General features: G+C 46.4%; 1 protein-coding gene across 4 annotated transcripts in view; it reads right to left on the bottom strand.

Annotated features, from left to right (window-relative positions):
- The window catches only part of LOC131397538 (zinc finger protein 814-like), a 47,701-nt gene that overhangs the window by 11,610 nt on the left and 18,645 nt on the right, over positions 1-17,446 (bottom strand). For 2 of the 4 annotated variants that reach the window (XM_058530585.1, XM_058530588.1), the window contains exons 1-2: positions 3,510-3,758; positions 757-883 (exon numbers count right to left, since the gene is read on the bottom strand). In XM_058530585.1, the coding sequence (XP_058386568.1) occupies positions 757-883; positions 3,510-3,542 (160 nt within the window). In that variant the 5' untranslated portion in view covers positions 3,543-3,758. Of the gene's footprint in view, positions 1-756; positions 884-3,509; positions 3,759-17,446 lie in introns of those variants that run through there. The other 2 variants (XM_058530587.1, XM_058530586.1) reach the window with 2 other exon arrangements.

Genomic DNA, 17,446 nt, shown 5'->3' with positions numbered 1-17,446 from the left:
TGAATTTGCCACACACTGAAAACTACCCTGAATCCACATGAATAAAGCGATGTGTGGGCAGCTAGTGACACAGCACTTACACTGTATTAGGTATTAAAAGCTAGGGGAAAAAAAAAAAAAAAGTAAGCTAGAGATGATTTAAAGTACACTGGAGGATGTGCACAGACTATATACAAAGACTATGCCATTTTACGGAAAGGACTTGAGCATCCTCAGATTTTGGTATCCATGGGGGGGTCCTGGAACCAGTCAATCCTACTGTGGATACCAATGGCCGAGTGTATACAATTTTATATCCACACAAGGCTGGAAAAAAAAAGAAAAGAACACATCTAAACACTATAAACCATGCAGGAGAGTAGTGAAAAGCAGCCCATGGTTCAGGTTAGTAGTGACCACGACAATGCCTATGTGCCTGGCACAAGCAAGCATGAGGAAATGTCAGGGAAAACAAGAGAGAAAACCTGGGATACAGAAGTGATATGGATGTGGACACAGTGACCTGGAGAGAGGGCAAGCACGGTAGAATCCATTAAGCTCCTGGAATCCTTTCTAAGAAGGTCCATACAGCAGGTATTGGGGCTGCAGGAGAGAGAAGAGGGCAGTGCAAACACCCTAGCCCTAGCAACACAGCAACGACCCAGAAAACTGAGGAAGCAAGCAGCGTCCATGGTCTTCATGAAGAAGGATTGAGCAGGAGTGTGTAGTGGGGAACAGAGCCTAGTCCAGGTCACTGTGAGGCTGTGAGAGTCTTACCTAGTGAGGATATGAGTGCAAAGTTCTCCAGCATCACATCCAGGTACAGGCGTCTCTGAGGCTCATCAAGGAGCCTCCATTCCTCCCAGGAGAAGTACACAGCAACGTCCTCAAAGGTCACACAGTCCTGTTATGATTGGGACAGATGAAATCATCAACATTCTCTCTCTGAAATCCCATAATCCATCTCCCCACACATCTACTCCACACTCATCCTCCTCCAGAGCTCCCCATCTCAGAAGAATTCCGGCCTAGGTGTCACTGATCCCCACCTTATCCCCAGGGTCCCTTTATTCACTGTGTTCAGCCCTCAGAAACATCAGACAGCAGGGCACAGAGACGACATCCAAGCTCTGGTCCTAGCCTGTAGGGTCCCACCCATCCTGTAAATCAATTCCCCTGGAGTCTCCAGATTTGGACTCCAGGACACAGCCAAACTTGGGCCCGTGCTTCACCCTTCAGTCTCCAACACCACGGCCCTAGGGCCATCAGCTCACATGTCCTCTCCACGTACACATCATTCTGTAGATTGTACCTCTCTCAATTCTTCAGTGCCCACAGTTGCACTCTCACAGCTCTGTATTTAACGAAATCCCCAAATGCTGCTTTGAAGGCCTCCTCTATAACTCTGATCCTTGCTTCAATATTAGCCACCCAGAAGCACGTGTGAACTACAGATGCCCATGACCTACTTCCACTTCTGTGCTGCACTTCCTGTCTCCTCAGAGACCACAACCCTCTTCTCTCCACTCAACCTTACTTAAAACCCCAGCCCTGATGGTCTCTGTGCCAGGCACAGTGACTCTCACAAATGACCACATTCGCCCCACACCTCATCCACCATCAACACTGAACACCCCAGACCCCACTGAAACTCACCACAAAATTCTGGTGAAGCAGTACATTAGTGAATGAGCAGGAGCCCTGGCCTCAGTGTGATCTTGTCTCAGTTACTCCTCTGTCTCCATAGCCATCTCATGTCCACTCATCCCATGGAAGCCTTAGTCACCTGCCAAACCATGCTTTCTCCCATACGGTCACCATGACCACTTCTCCCCTTCACCTGGGTTTGTGTGCAGCTCTGCAGCTCATTAGGTGCAGACCAAGAAAACCACTTTTCATTGTGCATCCCCCTCTTTCTGACCAGCTAATAGCATCGTCATGACAACCTGCATTCCTCCACCTAAATGGGATGCACAGCTCCTTCCTGGTCCACACAATAGACAACACTTTTTGATGTCTCCATCCTGAACCCCTCCTCAGATTTCCAGACCTGTGTGTCCAGCTGCCCACTTTACGCCTCCAGTCACTGTTCTCTGAAACATCTCAGACTCCCCACAGGGCCAAAAAAACCCTTCTTATATTCCCAAGGAAAATGAATCTGTCATGAACTGCCACATCCCAGTTGGATCTTCCATCCCTACAACTACTAAGACCAGTGACATGCAGTCATCCTTGGCTCTTTTCCTGCTCTCCCTCACCTATAACATCCAGAAGTCTACCTGACCCTTCTTAAAAAAACAGACAGAGTTCAACTTTTTGCCCACTTCTATGGCCACCACTCTGCTCCATCAACACTCATCTAAGTTGTAGTTGCCTCCTCCTGGGCTCCCTGTGTCCTCCTTTAACCTCATAGTCTAGACTCCACTGTGCAGCCAGATGGAGCCTGTTAAACCTGGATAAGACCAACTCCTTCCTCTTACCCAAACCTCCCATTACCTCCCAAACAAATGCCAACTTCCCAGGCAGTCACATTACTGGCCTTTTTCTTGACCCCCTGCTCCTTGTTCTTAACAGAAAGAATGGAGACTGGATGTCCCCTGTCTCCAGCTCAGTTACATCTCCAAGCATTTGCACACACTGGGGTCTGTTCCAGGGATAACCTTTCACACGTGTTTACACCGTTTGCCAGAAATGGAAACAGCTCCATGTCACCCTTGGCCTCACTCAGGACCCTGCCTGGGCTTAAAGGGTATCCCCAGGGTGCCAACACCCAAAAGCAAGGAAAATAGCAAGAGAAGAGGCTCAAGTCACCGAAATCCCTGATACAGGTGGTGTCAGGTCCACTGAGTGTCTGGGACACCCTCTCCTTTCCTGTGTAGGTTCCCTAAGTGATTTTTCTAGTATCAGAACCTGTGGCAAGAGGCAGACAACCCCGGCTGCGCTAAATGTGCACAGGCCTCCTCTGTATCCCCGCCCAGCCCTGGAACTTGGTCACCTCGGGTTCACTTACTAATCTCCGTGCCTCAGTCCTCACAGCTGCCACTTACCAGCTCTGTGACCTTGGACGAGGACTCAGCTCCCTGTGCCTCACTGTCCTCATCACCCCCATTCCACTCTGTTCTCTCTCTGAGCAGCTTTTAGAAAACTTTTTAAACCCTAACGCACACTGTGTCCCTCTTCTGTTCACAACCCTCCACGGCTCCCAGGGCCCTCGGATTGAAGGAACAGCCCCTAAGCCTCCAGTCCAAGCGACACTCCGCCTCACACTCTTCACTCCACACAGAACACGGACCCCGGGTCCCCGACTCCTCCCGGCTCAGTCGCCCTGACGCCTCTCCCCCGCGGGCCCTCCCCTGGGACCCTCTCCCACACCCGTCACCCCGGCTCTCACAAACAGGCCCCACGAGCGCCTCCCCGTCCCGGACACCGGGGCCTGGGCTGCAGGCCCGTGAGCGGCGCCTGCACTCGGGGCTCTAGGGCTGGGCTGGGCTGGGCTGAGGGCGGGGAAGGCGCGGAGCGCAAGCACTGACCTGAGCCGGCTCCCTCCGCGCGGCCGCCGCCATCGGACTCTGGGGGCGGAGCGGGGCCGGGAGCGGCGGGAGAGGAGGGGACCCGGGCACGGCGGTCCCTGTCCCGGCCCTGGCGCGGGTCCCCCGGGCGGCGTCGCGGAGCCTCAGACCCACCCTCTGCTGCGCGTACAGCGCTTCCTTCTCGGTCCCGTCACCTCAGCGCCAGACCCAGCACCCAGCAGCCTCTGTTCGGGCGAATAGACCCAGCAGCAGACAAAATGGTCGCCCCGGGAGGACGCCGGAAGTCCCGCCCCTGACTCATTGAATTCGCACGGAAATACTTTCACCTTGATCTTTCATTGGGTCAACTCTGCGCACGTTCTTTCGGGTAATGTAGTTCCCGGAGCTCTAGTGCCACAAGGAAGGCGACCGTCCGAGGGATGCTTAAAAGTGGTGTTCCTGCCTAGAGGGGCCTTTGCTCCTTGTGAAATGCAGGGAAAAGATGTACTTTCATTCTCCGTGAAGCTTAGCCCGCTCCCAGAGCATAAAATTGTTAGAGATGCTCTCAAATCTACTGCTCTAAATGGCCATATCCTTCCATAGTCACTCAGACATAAAATGATTCCACGCATAGCTGGAGACATTATGTTATTCCTCTTCCAGTGCATACAGCCTGGGGCATTAGCGAGTTTGTGAGTTTCACTATGGTTGGCTAGGAACAAGAGAGACCCTGAGGGCTATGAAGGGAAGGAAGAAGAGGGATGTTAGGCTGCCCTGAAACAGGTGGACAAGGAGGACCTCTGCCTCTGGTTCCCACAGAAAACTTCTGCCTTGCTTGTATAGTGATTGTGTTCTACCTATTGAGGAACAGTTTTACCAACATAATATTTCTTACTCCATACCCTAAGACATACTCAATTCCATTTAGCAAACTGACTTCTATCTCAAACGGAGACCAACTTAGCTAATGCTGTTTTGGCTTGGGTCAGTGGTTGCAACTTGCAGTCGCAGTACGTCTGCAAAAGGAACATCTGAACCTCGAGATAAAAGAGACATCTGAACCCCATGATCTCTTCTCCTTGTTGATAAATGATGATCATTTTCCAGTGATTGCAGGTACAGTTCTGCATGGGGAATTGAGATTATCTCAGAAAAACTGTTTTGAAATGCAAATTTCAGAAAATTAGTAGTAATGTTTATGCAGTTTTATCACACAAAATTGGGGTTCTCTTGCCCGATGTGCATAAACAGCCAATTAATTACAGCATCAGCTTTTGGGGAGAAATCAGCTTTATTCTGTGAGCTCGATCTGCAGGGAGATGGGGCATGTGCCCTCAGTTCTGTCTCCTCAATTCAGGATTTGGGGTGAAATTTGAGAAGTTAGGGGGCCAGACAGGCTGGCATGCAGAAATGCTAGCAGGACAGGTTTTGACTGGTGGGATTCAAGCACTTATGGTAAGGTTTTAAACATTTATGACAGGGTTCTAAACATTTATGATGAGCTTCTGAACTTTTATGATAGGGTTCTAAACATTTTTGATGAGGTGGGGAAGGAATTTTAACACCGGATCTTCCTGAATGAGGGATCCCTGCTTCTGATAAGAGTCCGACTTTCAAGTTCCAGTCCTGTCCTGGTCCTCGGGTTCCGTGGGGAGGAGGATCTTTGGTTCCTCAGTCATTTCAGGTCAAAATTTCTTCTTCTGCACATGCTCTGGCTATGTGATTCTGCACATTTTCTGAAAGACAATTCTTAATCACTCTGTTGGTAAGAGGTGGGGTCAGTTGAACTGGTCCTGGAGGGCCCATGGTTACAAGTTGTTCAAAGATAGGTCAGAAATAGCTCTGGGGAAATATCAGGGGATGCTGAAGAAAGTTAAGACCTTAGAGAATTTTTACCAGGACAATTATTTTTGAAAACATTAATCAATACCAGCTTGGAGGGAAGAGTTGAAGTGGACATTTATAGTAGCCAGATTAGTAAAAATGAACAAGAAACTGAGGTGTCCTGTTTATTCACAGCTCTACAAATGTTCATTGAGCAAATACTCAGTTGCAGGTGATACCGGCTCAACACAAGGTTCACGTAAGGGAAGCCACATTGTAGAACAGAAACCATATTGTAACTTTGAATGACCTCTGACTAGCTAACCCAGCTAGGTATGGACCCTACAGGAGATCTAACTGCTCTGTAGATTTTACAACCCCTGCTTGTGCATGTACCTCCTAGCTGTGATAAGATAATAACTTCATTCTTCTGAGTTTCTTAGGAATGTGATGACCGCCAGACAGAGAGTCTATCTGGTGTGGCCACTCCCTGTCAGTGACGCAAGAGGATCAACATTCCTAACCCTCTCACCTGTAACACACTGGCCTATATAACTGCTTCAAGATTCTGTGCCCCCCTTAAGATGGTTCATTTGGACATTAGTCGGCCATCTTCCCTCTTGCTAGCAAGCTGTAATAAAATGCCCTTTCTCTGCCACCATCTTGCCTCTTGACAATTGGCTTTTGTCTCACAGCGAGCAGATCGTGCCCTTTGTCCAGTAACACAGGCATTTATGTAGGTGGGTAGAAACATTAAGAAACTAGAGAGACCAAGACCCTGGTATTCAGACAGCTTAAATTCTTCCAAGAACACAGGCACATAATAGGAAAGAAAATTACTAAATTATATAGCAAGTTAGAATGTGGTAATACAACTCTGCACCCAATTCCAAGGTGTAGAGTTTTTCCCTCCACACCAGCATTCTCCAACACCAGCGAGGCATCCTACAATTTACCTCAATTCCGAAACAACCTAGAAATAACATCAGATCCCATGGGTTAAGGGATCTGCCCCCCACTTCAGATGCCAATTGCAAGTCCAGGTTGTTACCTGTGCTTCTGTAACCTCAGGACCAGGAACAGAATTTGCCACCTCAAAATATGCCTCTTTGGCATAAGGGCTATATTGAGCTGATGATTATTAAAAAACAGCTGATGTAGGAAAAGCTCTGAAAACCTAGTAGAAGTTACCCATTTGTAAGGGAAATTTACATTTATAAGAAAAATCTCCATTTGTAAGGGTGCCTCCTTCTTTGTGCCAGGAAGGGGAGGATGACTCTAAATCTCTAGAAACTCTTTTGACTTAAATTTGCATAACAACTTTACCCTTATTACTGTGCTTTTCCTGGTTACCTCCCATAACTGATTTCATCTTAAACTGATTTCATCTTAACAACAGGATGTTAAAGCTATTTTTCAAGGGCCACAAGCCAGTCAGGAGCATGTGCAGAAGAGAACATTTTGATCTGCCAATCAAAACTCATTCTGCAGTGCTTCTGCACACCAGCCTGCCCTCCCTGATCCCTTAAACCTTACCCCATACCCTGTATCAGGGAGACAGAGTTGAGAACCTGTCCTTCTGTCTCCTTACTGATTGACTGCTTCTTTTCTCAAAGACCTGTGTGCCACGGTATCAGCTTCTGTGGGCATCGGGTGGCGAGCCCTTGCTCAGTAACACTTTGGACCAACAGGCTATAATTCAGAGGTTCCCACAACCCCCTCCTTGGGCTGGATTAATTGGGTAGAGTGGCTCACAGAACTCATAGAAACATTTTACTTACCACAGTACCAGTTGATTATAAAAGGATATAACTCAGGAACATCCAGATGCAAGAGATGTATAGGGCAAAGTATGTGGGAAGGGGCATAGAGCTTCCATGCTTTCTCTGAGCTCACCACTCTCCCAACATCTCCATGTGTTCACCAACTTGGAAGCTCTCCAAACCCCATTCTTTTGGATTTTTATGGAGGCTTCATTACATGGGCATGCTTGATCAGATCATTGGCCATTTGTTTGATTCAACCTCCAGCCCTTCTTCTCTTCCTGGAGGTCAAGGGGGTGGGACTGAAGGTTCCAACCTCCAATCATTTTGTTAGTTCCCCTGGCAACCAGCTGCTATTCTTAGATGCTTTCCAAAATTCACCTCATTAACATAAACTCAGATGTGATCAAAAGGGGCATGTTATGAATATCAAGACACCTTTGTCGCTCATATCACTGAGGAAACTCTAAGGTTTTATGAGCTCTATGCCATAAGTGGTGACAAAGACCCAAAAATATATTTTTTTTATTATAAATCACAATATCACAGGTAGAAACCATGAAATGAAGGGAAGACGAGTGTGCCCAGAAGTGAGGAGATGAGATGTAGTATTACACATTGTAGTAAAGCAGTCCTGCTTGATAAGCAGGCAATTGAGCCATAGAGGTATATTTGGAATAAGTTTGGGGCAGAAGAAGCAGATGACTAGCTGGCTTTGACACGTGGAGCCCTCATAGGGTTCAAGAGTAGTGAGGGCCTGGGACACAAGCACAGTTGGCCATTGATCTGCTTTGCTCACTGCAGAGACACTCAGAGAATGTGGGTGAGAAAACCTGGATCCCTTCCTTGGAGCCAGCACATCTCCACCTTGGTGGACTTGGGCCTGGAACCAAACAGCCAGGACTTCATAGAACGCTGGTTTTCATAGTCTGATCCTTCGACCTTTCACTATCAGTGTTACCTGGGGAGTCATTGGAAATGCACATTCTCAGTCCTGAACTCAGACCTATCGAATCAGGCACTTGAGGGCAGGCCCTAGAATCTGTGTCTTAAAAGCTTCCAGGTGATTTTGATGTACATTGAAGAACATTCCATCTTTCTATTGTGATTCCTGTGTACAGGGTACCTGCGATTAAGTGGTGTGAAAATTAATAAACAGAAATCTCATTTAAAATGCAGTCATGAAACCAGAAGGGAGACTCTCATGTTCTACACCCATAGCAAAACCCAGTAGGAAGAAGAAAGACTTCCTCTTCTTGCCCAGCAACAGCTCAGCCAAAAGAAACTGTCACAACTCAGCCAATGAAAAGCCACTACATTTTGAACTCTCAATTCCTCCAATGAGCTCTTTTCTTACAAGAGCCCTACCAACTTCCTCTTTGCCTCTATAAAAGAGTTTGTTTTTATTTTTTTCTCTTTTTTGTTTTTTGGTGAGGAAGATTAGCCCTGAGTTAACATCTCTTGCCAATCCTCCTCTTTTTGCTGAGGAAGATTGGCCCTGGGCTAACATCTCTGCCCATCTTCCTCTACTTGATATGCGGGACGCCTGCCATAACATGGCTTGATAAGAGGTGCGTAGGCCCACACTGGGGATCCAAACCTGTGAATCCCTGGACACTGAAGCAGAGCGTGCAAACTTAACTACTATGCCACCGGGCTGGCCCATAAAAGTTTGGGTTTTTTTGTTTATTTATTTATTTATTTTTGTGAGGAAGATTGGCCCTGGGCTAACATCTGTGCCCATCTTCCTCCACTTTATATGGGACGCTGCCACAGCATGGCTTGAGAAGTGGTGCATCAGTGCACGCCCGGGATCCGAACCTGCGAACCCTCAGGCCACTGAAGCAGAGCACGTGCACTTAACTGCTACGCCACTGGGCCGGCCCCAAAGAGTTTGTTTTCATAGAGCCCTTATTGCTGGGGACTTGCACATGGCTTTCCATGGTTGCAGACCTCAAACTGCAATTCTTTGCTGATCCCAAATACACACTTTTGCTGGAGAAATAACTGGCTATTTGTTTAAGGTAAACAGTGAAATCCCTTATACATCTACAAAATTTTTGCACTGAGGGTGCATAAAGGCTTCGGTGTACATTTGTATCCTAACATTTAAAAAAACATACAAAATGTCAAATTTTTTATTAAAGGGGTACTCTCCACCCAAGGAAAAAATTGTGCAGGGACAACAGAAAGTACCTCTAAGACCTCTGGTCACCAAGAAGGTAGTAAACATGGAGCGTGTTTGGGTTGATGTAGGACCCACAGCTCGCTGTGGAACAATCACAGATGGCTGTACGTGATCCCGACACACAGGAGGTTACTCCCAGGGAACAGCCAGCCTGGTGGATTGGATAAAGGCCACTGTAAGGTCTGCTTACCCTGAAAAGGGGGACTGTCCGTCTCCCCTGTGAATGCCAAGTGGAGCGCCCAGACGAAGCAGCTGATAGGCTTCATATGCAAGCCATGGGGGACTGGCTTCAGGATGACTGGGACATTCATTTGTCGATTATGCCCGTTACCTTGGTCATGGTAAATGCTGTGGTTGAGGGGGCCCCTTTCACATGGGCACCCCATATAACCTTGTTTTTGCAAAACCAAAGAAACCTTATGGAAATGCTGTCTCAGCTTCCCCTCAAGGGTCTTACAGATAATAATAAAAGTATTAGGTTAATTAACAAGACAATGGGGAAAGGCAGAAGAAAGGGTCAAGAGACTCATTTTAGCAGGGTGGAAATTTTTAAACGGTTATTAAGACATAAGATGAATAAAACAAATATTGATTGGAGTGAAACAAACAGGATGGTTATTAAGAAATTGGAGGAATAAAGCAAATACGGATGGGGTTGAAACAAAGGTTTTAATACACCACCACCAAAGGTTGGGCAGGCCAAAGGGACTCCTTGCTGGCCCCAACATTAAAGGGCCCCAAACAAATCCAGATATTTATCGCAGTTTAGAAAAATTTAAAAAGCCAGAAGACAAAGATTACAATGAGAAACCTGACCAGCAATTGCTTGGGACAGTCGTTAGGCAGATTATCAAGTTAAAGATTGACAGAGGGCCAGGGTCCCTTGGCTCCACTCCTTGCTGGGGACCCAAAGTCTTTTGCACAGGAGTGGATAAAACACTCAGGCGGTGGAGAAGAAAAGTTTCCAGGACTCCCTTGATTCATGAGCACCATGAACTGTGGTACCAAAACCTATCGGTGAAGTGCTGATGCAGGCTACAGTTAGATTGAGAGAACATAAAAATGTAAGCGCTGATAAGATTATAAAGGTTGAAATGTTTAAATAAGCTTTATGTAAAGAGGTTGTGTCAACATTACCTGAATGTCTGATGGGAATAGATATTATGTCTGCCTGGGAAAGACTTCCGCTACCTAGTGCTGTGAAACCAAACCCTGTGGATGACATCCTAATGGAGGCTACAGTTAGGAATGTGAGGGTTGATGGAATTAAGGTAAAAGTTTGTGGGAGAATTGGTATGTGTGAACAGGCTTCATGTGAGATGGTTTCATCTGATTGTACTATGAGAATGGAAATCGTATCTGACTGGGGGATGTTTCCACTTCTGAGTATTGTAAACAGAAGGCAGGTAAATCAGGAAATGTTAATTGGACCTGCTAGATGGGAACCAGTAAGACTGCCTGAGCCCACACAGTGTGGAATAGAAGCGGGAGGGCTGGTAGGGACAAATTCTCTGTGACATAGATCTGTGGAGCCTATACAAGGCTTATGGCAAAAGCCTGTGAGCACCTCCCTGTGAAGACTACTGGGAATTTTGACTAGAGAACTGAAACACTCTAATGGGGATGGCAGTGCCCAGTAGAGTCCCATCATAAAATGGAAATGGTTTATACAGGATCATGCTGTCTGGGAAATGCAAGGAGGAGTTACGAGCAAGGAGCCACTTTTCCTCTGGGACAGACTCTGGAAATGTGTGAGGAGCTGCTGGATTCATTGTCATTGAGGCAGTGTTCTACAAAGAGCTGCTTGGTTTATGGTTGGCAGTTCCAAGCTGAGTGGACAACACCCCATTTGGAAGGACACCACTCTGATTGAAGAAGATAAAAACAAATCAGCTAGGTGGGCTGACCTGCATGCTTTTTTCCCCCAGCAGTGATGGAAGAATTAACAGTGGTAAAAGTCCCTATATTTCAGGTTCTACTGACTCATGGGTAATCAACAATGGCCCAGCGTTATGGTCAGGCAAGAGGACAATGGAGACCTGGCCTATTAAAGGAAAGCCAGGGGGCTGGCTCGGTGGCCTAGTGGTTAAGTTTGGCGTGCTCTACTTTGGTGGCCTGTGTTCGGGGGTTCGGTTCATGGGCACAGACCTACACCACTCATCAGCCATGCTGTGGTGGCGACCTACATACAAAATAGAGGAAGACTGGCCATGGGTGTTAGTTCAGGGTGAATATTCCTCAAGCAAAAAGAGGGAGATTGGTGACAGATGTTAGCTCAGGATGAATCTTCCTCAGCAAAAAAAATAAAAAAAATTTTAAAAATAAAGGAAAGCCCATATGGGGCACAGCCCTATGGAAATCACTATGGGAATTGGAGGGTGCATTAAAGTAGCACGCGTCCAGGCCCATCAGGGGAACTCCCTTCTGGGTTTGGAAGGTGACTGAAATCAACAAGCAGATATTTCAGTGTGCCTCCTAGAGGTGACCACCTGGGTCCATGACATGAGGGGACACGGGTGTACTGCAGCAATGCAGAGATGGGCTGAATCTAGACATAGTCCTCTTACATGCTCTAAGGCACAAAATGCCAAAAAGAGAAGTTGTGTGCCAATAAGAGCAAATCTGCAATAAAAGAACCAGAAGATATTTTACCAATATGGATGGCTAACCGTCACTTCTTCAGACCAGAGAACACACTTTACAGCCCATAATGTCCAACAATGGGCAGAGAGAGATCCTCCTCAGAGTACTAGTTGGATAGAGAATTGAAACAGGCAATTAAAATACTGGTTGTCTAGGGGCTGGCCCGGTGTACTGGTTGAGTTCATGCACACCGCTTTGGCGGCCTGGGGTTTGCAGCTTCGGATCCCGGGTGCAGACATACACACCACTTATCAGGCTATGCTGCGGTGGCGACCCACATACAAAATAGCAGAAGATTGGCACAGACGTTAGCTCAGGTACAACCTTCCTCAAGCAAAAAGAAGAGGATTGGCAACAGATGTTAGCTCAGGGCCAATCTTCCTCACCAAAATCAATCAATCAATCAATCAACATAGGTTGTCTAAAATGGGGGAAATAAAGTCATGAAGGGCTGGCTTACACGCCTTCAGGAGCATGTGCTCACCCTCATCATGAACATGAGTGGGGCTAAAGGAGTGGCCCCATGGGATAGATTTGTTTTTCTGGTGAATCTGGGGAAGAGGGGTAGGGAAGGCGCTGGTATGACTCTCTAATTCTGGCCAAGGGAGGAAACTGGTGTAAATGACTATCCTTTTTACTCTTTCTCTTTCTTCCTCACATCACCTTAACTTTTTCCCCCCTACTTGATGCAGTGGTCACAGGACCAGGGCTGCAACTCTAAGGGCTGGAAGCAAGGATGACTCCCAAGCAAGAAATTAATTGTGCTTTTAACCTTAATGTCAGAATTCCTAAGGGCTGGATGGGGCAGGATGTGCCTTCACTTCTCTGGCAAGATTGAGGTTAACAGTGAATGCAGCTCTAGTGCCTGGTGGTAAAGACAGCCCGCCAGTTCTGCACCTGTGTGATTTTAAACCAAATGAATAAATGAGTTACATAATGAGGGAAATCCAAGATTTCATTAACACCTCGAAAGAGGCTCAGAGCAACAGATGAAGCACAGGTTGGCAAGAAGCACAGCTGACAACCTGGACTGGCAAGTGGTGTCTGAAGTGGAGAGAAGGCAGTCTTGTAGGACTGAGCTCTTAACCTGTGGGATCTCATGCTATCTTCGGGTAGGCAGTGTCAGAAATGAGTTAAATTGTAGGACACCCAGCTGGCATTGCAGAATTGCTTGGTGGTGTGTGGAAAACCAACTCCCCCAACATTGGGATTGGGTTCAGAATCTTTAGGCAGTAAGCAGAAACCATTGTGTTCTAAGATGTAAAAGAATTAAGTTAAGCCCATGCCTAAGCTGGAAACTTGGCTACTGAGAATCTCTTGTTTCTACAAAATTTGGATTTCTTTTCACCCATGAGAACTCTGAGGAAATTTAAACTTAAAGGGAAAGAAATAATCAAGTGAGAGTAGAAAGAGGTGGAAGAGTGGAAGAAAGCTACAGCCTTGTGCTGTTTCATTGTTTCAAAAACATTAAACATCTCATCTGCTTCAGAGGTTCGTCTAGATGTTATAAACCAGTGAAGAAAGAAATGCGTCCTCATGCAGCCTTCATTCACAGCCTTTAGTTAGGGGAGCAGCCAATAAGTAATGAAGAAAATATTCTATATTACAGTAAATTATAAGGTGACAGGTGCTGTGGAAGCATAAAAGAGCAGCACCGAGTAACGGCAGCATGTGGAGTCAGAAGGATTTCACTAGGAAAGAGAGGAGTCAGAGTTGTTCTCGCAGGGAGATGACACTGGAGCACAGTTAAAGGGGGGGAAAGGAGAGATTTGGATACATGGGAAATATGCTCCATGAGGAGAAATAGCCAGTACAATGTCCAAGTGCCAGGAGTCTGCCTGAAGTGCCAGAAAATCAATGTCATCATTGTTTGACATGGTTGCTGATATATTATGGTGAACTGTAATAAGCCAGAAACCTTCCTACTGTGCACACATTCCCACATCCATATACCTCTACTGCAGACCTCCTTGTCAACTGTCTTCTTAACTTTTCCTTCCTCACCAGGGCAGATCATTGGCTGCTACCCTGGAGTCTATATATATTGTCACCTTTGGATAATGATTCTTCCACACAAAATGGATGGTCAGATCATAGCATAACCCATCGGAAAAATGTTGCTTCTTCATTATCTTTCAGGGATATCCTAAATGTGACTGTGATGCAGCCACCATGCATTTTACTTGCAGTCATAAACCAAAATGACCCAAGCAGAACCCAAGCTCAGGCTTTCTCCTGCCCTCAGCTGGTTGTGCAGGATACCCACTGCAGTGAGCTGTTACTACCATGCTGCAGTCTCACCTACCTGCTCACACAGCCTACTTGTGTTCTCTGGACCTGATGTGGCTCCATCCTGGCTGTACATCTCTACCTTACAATGGAATACAGCAGTGCCCTTCTGACCTTATGACTTGGTTGGTCCAAGAGAACTCTCCTCACAGTGGGTCGTTCTGGATGCATGGGGACTTGATACCCCATATTCAAGTGTTCTGTTACGTGCGCAAAATGACACAACAGTTGTTGTTTCACAATGATTTATAATTCTGTACTGCAGATGGCATGGACTTCCTCTAGAGCCTCAGCAGCCTGCACTGTGATTCCCTGGATGGGACTTGCTAACACTCCACACTGCATGCTTCCCGGCCACTGACACCATCCACACCAAGAAGTCTGCCAAATCATATGGCCCCAGTGGCAGGACTGCTTGTGCCACAGCCCAAACCTGTGCCAACTTCTTCCTGCTCTAGGACCCCCACAAGCTGGCCCTTCTTCCACTGGTGGATGAGTTGGATTCCTGTTGTGGAAAAGGTGCCTCTTGAAGTCAAAGGAGGCTACCAGGCACTGTTCTTCCATTTATTTAATTTATTTATTTAGCAAGAATAATCAAGAAACACACATTAGAATGGCTAGTATTAGAAAGACTGATTACACAAAGTGTTGGTGAGGATCTTGAAAACTCAAATTCTTATACACTACTGGTGGGAAAATAACATTGTATAACCACTTTGGAACACTTTGGCAGTTTCTTTTTTTTTTCTTTCCCTTTTTCTTCCCAGAGCCCCAGTAGATAGTTGTATGTCACAGTTGCACATCCTTCTAGTTGCTGTATGTGGGATGCCGCCTCAACAAGGCCAGACAAGCGGTGCGTCGGTGCGCGCCCGGGATCTGAACCTGGGCCGCCAGTAGCAGAGTGCGTGCACTTAACCGCTAAGCCACGGGGCCAGCCCCTGGCAGTTTCTTAAAGACAAAAATTTTGGGGGCCGTGGCCTGGTGGTTAAGTTCAGCATGCTCTGCTTCAGTGGCCTGGGTTCAGTTCCCGAGTGCGGACCTACACCACTTGTTGGTGCCCACGCTGTGGAGGTGATCCACATACAAAACTGAGGAAGATTGGCAAAGATGTTAGCTCAGGGCCAATCTTCCTCAGGCAAAACAAGGAAGATTGGCAACAGATGTTAGCTCAGGGAGACTCTTCCACAGCAAAGAAAAAAAAAGTTAATTATCATCTGCACTAGCTACTATACTCCTCAATATTAAACCCAAAAATAAAACACATTTTCATATGAAGTCTTGATATAAATGTCTGTGGTAGCCTTATCTATAACAACGAAGAGTGGAAACAACATAAATTTAAAAAAACAGATGAATGGATAAAACACTGTGTTCTATCTGTACAATATTCAACAATAAAAAGAATAAACTAGTCATATACACAATGATAAAACTCAAAATAATTATGTAGCAGGAAAAAAGCCACAAAAAAGGAATAAAGATTTGCTTTATTTAAAATTCTAGAAAAGGAAAATTAATCTATACATGAATAAAGTAAACAAATGGTTGTCTAGGGAATGAAAACCATGGAAGGCAGGGAGAGAGGGATTCTCTAGGGGCAGGAAGTAATGTTGAGAGATATATTTATGTTCATTAATTTCTTCATGATGATGGATTCACATGTGTGTGGGCGTGTGCTTGTGTGCCTCTCTGTGTGGGGAGGGTGGGAAAAGAATGTCCTATACATATGTATATAATTTATTTTACATATATACTTGACATAAATATGTCAAACCTTACCAATTAAATATGTGCCATTTATTACATATAAATTATATATCATTAAGGTGTGGAGAATTGGTTCTACATAAAATTCTGCTTTTCTCACCTGTCTTTAAAACCCAGGAGGGGCCAGCCCCGTGGCATAGTGGTTAAATTTGTGTGCTCTGCTTCGGCAGCCCAGGGTTCACGAGTTTGGATTCTGGGTGCGGACCTACACATCATTCATCAAGTCATGCTGAGGCAGTGTCCCACATAAAACAACTAGAAGGATGTACAACTATGACATATAACTATCCACTGGGGCTTTGGGGAAAAAAAAGGAGAAAAACAGGAAGATTGGCAATAGATGTTAGCTCAGGGCCACTCTTCCTCAAAAAGGAAAAAAAAAGAAAACCCAGATTTGAAATTGCTACATTTTTACCACATCTCTCTTCATATGTTTGGAGAAGTAACTCTGCCTCAATGGCAGAGAAAACTGGTGAGTAATAAAGGCTTTTTTCCCCAGAGCCACCAGCAACCAGAATTTGGTCATATAAGACCTATCTATGAACTACAGGCCTCCTCTTCTCTCAATTCCTGTTTTCTTGACTGTGCAGCAATGCCCTCCAGGAATAGCTATGGGCACCTGCAGAATCTTTAGATTGATTGTATGGCCAGTGACCTGTGTCATGAAAGACACAGCACCAGCCATACTGAGAATTTCTATACACCCACATGGTGCACCTCCAGATTCTTGGGAATATTTGTGGAGGCCACCTCAAAAGGGGCATGTCTTCTCTACTCAGCTGCAGTCTTCCCAACTCCCTATTCACCTCGCCTGATTCTGTGCCAACTATGGTTCCCACGTCATCCCCACAGCCAGTAACAACTGTCCATCAGATTCTGGACTTCAGGGCACGTGGATGATGGGCAGGTCCCAGGGAACAGGTTTCCTCCATCAGCGCTGGAGAAAATGGAACATACGCTGGAAACAAGTGGCCCAATTCATGCTGCTCCCACCTGCACTGGATGTTATCACAGCAACTGCCCCTCTCCAGTGACCTCAAGGACGTTTTTACTGAGATTGTGTTGTTAGGAAGATACCTGGGGAGCATTCATGGCAAATGTCTCCCTATGGGTGCTGCATGACTCACTCTCTGAGAACAGCCCCTCATCCATGACTCTGCTACCGGGCTGTGGGAACACTTCTCCCAACCAGGCTGGGCTAGCTTCCTTCCTGTGGAATCTGGAATAACAACCTCATATTGAGGCCCACATGTGCTAGGCACTGGGGTGAGGGTTTGTGTCTAGAAAGTTGACGTTGCTACACAAAGATCCCTGGTACAGACACAGGGAGGCTGGAAAAGAGATGGGTCTAGAACATGGTGAGAGCTAGAAGTAGGAGAAAAGGTGAGCTCCATTGCTCTTCTCAACCAGCCACAGGCCTGGACGGAGAAGGCAGAATCAAAGAGGCTGCAGATCCCCTGCATGGAGAGGGGAGCCTTTACCCA

The sequence above is a fragment of the Diceros bicornis genome, chromosome 34 (genome assembly GCF_020826845.1).
Source record: "Diceros bicornis minor isolate mBicDic1 chromosome 34, mDicBic1.mat.cur, whole genome shotgun sequence".
In the NCBI taxonomy this organism is placed as follows: domain Eukaryota; kingdom Metazoa; phylum Chordata; class Mammalia; order Perissodactyla; family Rhinocerotidae; genus Diceros; species Diceros bicornis.
Note: the sequence above shows the minus strand (reverse complement) of the source record. Positions and strands in the feature narration are given on the sequence as shown.